Genomic DNA, 6,741 nt, shown 5'->3' with positions numbered 1-6,741 from the left:
GAGAGCTTCTCCAAACACCGCTGTTTTGCGCTTGGTGTGAGCTTGTTCATGTAAGGTCCCCTTTCTTTCGCCTTTCTGCATTGCTTTACTTTTTTACTTTTCTTTCTCGTATTCGTAGATCCGTCTCTGTTCCGCCGACATAATGCGCAAAAATTAAAGAGCTCTGGAATGTTTAGTCGCGCCTCTGTGAAGTTCTAAGGGCGTTGCCCCTGGCGACCGATAGCGTGTCCTACCATCATGGCCGACCGGCTCAGACCCCTCCAAAATCAACCCAAATCGGCACGTGACTCCTCACTCTCAATAGCCGCTGTAGGTAAACTCCACCTCTCCTCGACCTCATCCTCACGCTGCCATGCGCCGCTGTGGTTCTACGTGTAGGTAGTGTTCCCGCTTTTGCAGCTGCTGAGACTGCGGGGGGAGGAAGAACTGTTCACGGAACAGCCGGCCCGGGGAGTCAGTCACATTCTTGGCAGGAATTCAATGACTGAACCAGACACAAACAAACAGAGAGAGAGAAAGGGAGGGAGGCTCGCACACTCTCATAGTAAAGCGGAGGCAAGAGCTTTACACAAGACACACATTTTGCGCGTGAGTTGCACCGGGTCTGTGAAACAGGCGGACTGGGAATTACATTTCGTTCAAAACTTTACACTTTAGGGAGGATTTTCTCGTCGCTGGGAACTCTGGTTCGATTTAAGATTTGAAAATGAAACTGTTGAATGGATTACAAGGCGGTGTTTTACGCTTTCCGAACTGACATGGACTGTTGCGACTCTTTCCGTTCACATTCACCAAATCTGTTGTGATCAGATTGCCCGGGTTTAAACATGGAGGCTGCTTCCAGCTTTCAGCCGCATCCAGGACTTCAGCAAACTCTCAAGCAGTTTCACTTGAGCTCCATGAGCTCCCTCGGCGGACCGGCAGCCTTCTCGGCCCGGTGGCAGCATGACATGCTGTTCAAGAAGGACTGTAAGAGCGCCGAGGTGATGGTGAACCTCCCCGCGCAGACGCCCCCGGTCATGCCGGGGCCCCTCTTCATCCCGTCCGACCGCTCCACCGAGAGGTGCGAGACGGTCCTGGAGCGGGAGACCATTTCGTGCTTTGTGGTGGGCGGCGAGAAGCGCCTCTGCCTGCCGCAGATCCTCAACAGCGTCCTGCGAGATTTTTCCCTCCAGCAGATCAACTCGGTGTGCGACGACCTCCACATCTACTGCTCCCGGTGCACGGCGGACCAGCTGGAGATCCTCAAAGTTATGGGCATCCTGCCCTTCTCGGCCCCCTCATGCGGACTCATCACCCAGACGGACGCCGAGCGCCTCTGCAATGCCCTCATCTACGCCGGCACGTTCCCACCACACGTCGACAAAGAGTTGTCGTGCTCCATCGAGCTGGAAAGAACGGAGAAGAGCTTTAAAGTTTATCACGAATGCTTCGGGAAGTGCAACGGTCTGTTCGTGCCAGAGCTCTACACGAGCCCCAGCGCGGCGTGCATACAGTGCTTGGACTGCAGGCTCATGTTCCCAACGCACAAGTTTGTGGTGCACAGTCATAAAAGGCTGGAGAACAGAACCTGTCACTGGGGCTTCGACTCGTCCAACTGGAGGGCTTATATTCTTTTGGATCAAGACTATAGTGACAAAGAGGAGAGCAGCACACTGCAACAGCTCCTCAATGAGTTAAAGGGGAAATTTGACCTGGGGAACAAGCACAAGATATCTTACAAGGTGAGCTTAACCCTTGACGATCTACTGAAATATTATGAAAATCGAAATCTGGACTATTGTACTCCAAAATTATGAATATTTAAGTCCCAAACATTTATAGAAATTATCGGTGTTATATAATCATTTAATGTTTTGTGTGTATTTTACTTTATTGATTCTCATGCACTTACATTGAACTTTCCTGTTACACATGGTGCCACCTCTGAAAACTGTCTATAGCTGTGCATCTCAACAAGTTTTGCTTCAAAACCCAAATTTTACATTGGGTATGTTGTAGTGGCTTTGCCAAAATTGTTTATTGTGCCAAATCAACCAAAAATCTTTAATGTCAAACATATCTTTCTTCAGTTTCACCATACAAAATACAAACCATACTTTTCCTAATTTCAGCCTTTATTTTTGAATTACACTGCATGTTCATTTTGGCATCTAAAAAAAATTGGGAGTTTAATTTGATTCCAGCAACTAAAAAAATGTTATGCACTATATCATATGAGTTTAGCATTGTTTTTTCCTTACTTTTCGAGGTCACAGCTGAGAACCACTGAACTATACTGCATATATTTATGATGTAATATCAGAATTTAATGCTATCTTTTGAGAAGGAGCACAGCCAGGTGGTGTCCTGCCCCCAATCAGCCCCCCAAAAGCATTTGTTTTGTGCCTCTGGATGCACTCAGGGGCATCTGCATATGACAAATGGAGCCTCAATTGTGTATTTTGTGGGAGCCAGAGATAAATGGGGATGCTTGGGGAAGCCAGTAGTGGAGGAGGATAAGAGTGCTGTGTAGGACATTGTTTTGTGTATGTGTTTTGGGTGGGGGGCAGGTTGGAGTTGAAGTCACGCTCCAAAAAGCAGTTGGTGTAGGGTCAGTGCTACCCTTGGGTCTCCCACTGTCTGATCAGGCTCCACGCCAGGGTCAGAGACATGGCGAGCGGACAAAAGCACGGGAGACTCGGGTTGGCTGCTCCCTCCAAGCAGCAGCTGTTGAGTGTGATCGTGCTAATGGGTCTGCACACATATATGTATGTGTTACCATGGTGTCACTTCGGCAGCCTTGGGATGCATGGTGTGGCAAATGCAGTTTCATTACTGTTGGAAATGTGAGAGACATGGCACATTTCAGAAATGCAGCGTCCTGTGATTTTTACGAATGCTTCTCTATGAGAAAGGTGTTGACTTTTATTTGTCACATGGAAGCTGAGTGGCTAGTTTACGCTTTGCCTTGCTTCTCGTTAGGCTAAAGTTATTGTCTGTCCTATATTTGTTTAAATTGTACAATAAGCACATTTTACCATGATGCTAGGGACTGTCTTAACAGTACAGTAGCCTTAATGTATACAGAATTGTGAATTTTGTGCAGTTTCAATGGTTCATTGTCAGAGGTGTCCCAGTTAGCATGCTGGTTGGGTCCATGGGGAGCTGTGTACCAGCGGATCTGTATTAAAAAAAAAAAAAAAAAAAAAACCTCAGCAATTTTCACCTAACCTCAGTTCAATTGAGACATATATATATTTTTTTTTCCTTTATTTTATAAAAGTAAACTTTTGAGTCTCACTGAGAATATGTGCTGTTTGCGGTCTCTTGCAGAGAATATGCTTTTTAGAGAATTGCTGCTTCCAAATATTACTTTGATGAGAGGCTGGTCGCCATGGTTATTAGGTTTCTGAATCCTCAGGATTTTTATGTAATATACTTGTTTGCAGCAGTACCAAGTTTGCTTTTTTATTATTATTAATATATATATATATATATTTTTTTTATCTAAGGTGAATCAGAACAAAATATCTCTGAGCTGAATTTTTTTAAAACTGCATCCAGACTTTGTCTGGACTGGCTGACATTGTGGGGTAGATCACAGGGAGAGGGTGGCGAGTTGTCATTAAGAATCTGTCGCCCCTGTCCGCCAGGGGCCTTGACATGCCGTCAAAGGGCCGTGATGTGACCTCCCTAAAAAGACAGTCAACCAACAACCCCACCCCCTCTCCTTTCAGTCAGTCTGGCCAATCGTGTTCGGCCGTTGGTTCTTCAGCTGGACAGATGGTTGTCTGATAAGAGACTGAAGAATACAATGAAAATAAATAGGTAGCGAAACATCCCACCTAATTACTGTTTGCCTTAGTGTCAATTTTTTTGCCCAATTTCTATTGATTCATAGAAGAAGTATGACCTCATGAGTTAACCCTGTGTCATCCTCTTTAAATATGTGTAAAAATTGAAAAATAGTTTCTTAATATTTTATTTAATATTTCATCATTTCATTATTATATTATTTTGCTTTGTAAAAATTCTTAATAGTTGTAAAAAAAAAAAAAAGAATAATTTGAATTTATATCTAAAACTGAATAAGCTGTTTTTTCATTAGGTCACCAAATGTTTTTTTAATTATTTAAAATGTTTTAAATTAATTATACACTTTATTATAATGTTTATTATTTTAATTAGATTATTTAGAGTGCCCCTATTATGCCATTTTCATAATTGCCTTTCATGCAGTGTGTAATGCTGTATGTGAATGTCAACAATCTGCAAATTTGAAAAAGATGAAAGTGCACGATTAATAAAGTTATTGTCTCCCAAAATAAAGAATTGACTCTGTACAGCTGAAACAAGTCATTAGTAATTCGAATCCCACTTCTGTGACGGCTACACATCACGCAATAACACATTTGCATAATGCGTGCCTATGTTCTATGTTGGCCGCATGCGAACAACATGACTTCACCTACAAACACGTCATTTTACTGAGGACTGCTTCTCTAATCTCGGGGGAAGTTCAACGCAGGATTCACAAAACACTTGCTGTTGAAAGATGGATTAGTATCCTGTTTATTTGAACCAGCTCCTCCACTGAATCACAACCTGTAAGTATGATAAATAATAGATGATGTTTTTTTTTCTTCTATAGAGCGTTCAAAATACAGAACTATTGAAATAGGCAATTAGGCATATCGTTTCCGACTCTGCTGTATGCCGTAGACCAATCACTACAGAGGAGAGGTCATGGAAAGGAGGGGTTTAGAGAAACTGAATCTTTGAACTGCTTCAAAGGAATCATTTGACAATCGCTGGAAAATGAGGTCAAATTAAATGCATATTTTGAGAAAACGAAAGTGTTTTTTGACCATGCATGCATTTAAACCTATTGTAGGAGACTACCAAAACAATATTAGGACCCATAAAAATTGCTTAATAGGGACATTTTAACTTGATTATTATTTTTTATTTAATTGTAAAATTATCTTTATTATATAATATTATTTTATCATTATATTACTTATTCGCTCCAGTTCTAACTTGAACGGATTGATACAGCATGTAATGACTTTGTCATATATTGTTTTATTTGGAATTTAAACTTTCCCATAAAACACATATGTCAAGTGCATGTGCATTGTCCTGCCAGAAATGAAGACTCCAGTGAGAATATTGTTGTGTAATATATTGGACACAGAGGGTCTCCAACGTTTTTAAATGGGGGGGGGGGTATAAAACTCCTCTTTGTTCTGCTCACTCACTATATTAAATTACAGATGACAACCAACCTGAGACAAAACCAATCAACTGAGTGTCCGACCCAAGGTGGCAACGGCCATAATAAATGTGCACGGTTGGGGGATGGAGGTCGCAATGTGCGTGCAGGTTTGCATCTATAATGCCTGGATCAGCTGTAGGGAAAAGATTAAAATGAGCACACGGCCTACTCATTTCCATTCCCATCTGTCTGCTGACCTCGCCGTTGTGGCCCGCATTGCGTACCACCAGCAACACTGCCCCTTGCTCTGCATCCAGACTGCCAGCAATTCCATCCCCTTCACCCAAACAAAGCAAGTGCTACTTATTCATCCCAAGTCCATACCACATCCCGGCAGCTGGCAAACAACCCCCGCTGCTCAGAATCAGACGCTCAAACAACACTGGCTAGTGGCTACCTGGGGTTTGACTTAGCTGAGTCCAAATCCACTTTCTGATGCCTATTCTTTGACTGTCTGAAATGTACAAGGGCAGATTGATGACTTAACAGTCCCCAAGAGATGCTGTCTCATCCCCTCCCTGGAGGGATGGAGGTGAGGGGGTGGTCAGGGGCTCTCAGAGGATGTGCCCTCTATTCTCTGCCGTGTGACCTCTTGTTTAAAGGGCGTAAGCTAGAGCTCTCCACTGGCTGATGCTGGGGTGAAGACCTGCCGCCTCTTTTGTTCCGGATAGCTTTGTTACTCAAGCCATCAGCCCTCATTGTGTCTCTGGCTTTGTTTTGGTGTACGCTGCACGACCAATGCCTCTATGGTAATCAGTCTATAGACTTTTTTCTGTGTCTGCTGCCAACATGAAATGCATCTACTGTGGTGTTATGTTGATTTGGTGCCACAATAATGTTGATCTTTAACCGGGATGTAATTAGCAACGAATGTCACTAAATTAGGCGTTTGTTTTTTGAGCAAGTCTGCATGATTGGTCCATACAACTCTTGCACTATATTTCAAGTCTTCCAAAGTCAATTGATACTTTTGTGTGAAGAACAGACTGAAATGTAATTTGAAGTTCACTAAAAATCTCAATATCCACCCTTGCCCTCCATGCAGGGTTCATGAAAGTAGCAATGTTATTTTGTAAAATTAGACTGATCTTGTTCACAAATTTAACTAATAGACTCAAATTGAAGAATTCTCAGTAAACACAACCTGTTCCCATCAGAAAACTTTGAATATAGTGCATGAGTCGAATGGACTGTTTTCATGATGCTTTTATGGTGCTTTTGCAGTAGGGTCGGGCTGATAGACGATGCCACAATGTTGCCCCCCTTTTAAATGCGCGATCACTTTTTAGTTTCACTATCACTTTCAAGATTCGCGATCGCACGTTGGCTACTCTATTTATACTATGCAGCGGAAGTACTTACCACACATTTTACAAGATTATATGTTTGACAGTGGTACTGAGGATCTGCAAATCATTTGCCATTGTCCTCGGGCACCTCTGCTTACACAGTGTGGCGCATCAGCTAAAGTCTGTCTACAC

General features: G+C 42.8%; 1 protein-coding gene across 1 annotated transcript in view; it reads left to right on the top strand.

The window, feature by feature from the left end:
• The first annotated feature begins 464 nt into the window (after positions 1-464).
• Positions 465-6,741, top strand: part of LOC132119521 (ski oncogene-like) — a 31,487-nt gene continuing 25,210 nt past the window's right edge. Inside the window, exon 1 of the mRNA XM_059529560.1 lies at positions 465-1,724. Within this exon, the coding sequence (XP_059385543.1) occupies positions 828-1,724 (897 nt within the window). The 5' untranslated portion in view covers positions 465-827. The remainder of the gene's footprint in view (positions 1,725-6,741) is intronic.

This window comes from Carassius carassius, chromosome 38, assembly GCF_963082965.1.
Source record: "Carassius carassius chromosome 38, fCarCar2.1, whole genome shotgun sequence".
NCBI classification, from domain to species: Eukaryota; Metazoa; Chordata; class Actinopteri; order Cypriniformes; family Cyprinidae; genus Carassius; species Carassius carassius.
The sequence above is the reverse complement of the archived record's forward strand: the minus strand, read 5'-3'. Positions and strand labels throughout refer to the sequence as shown.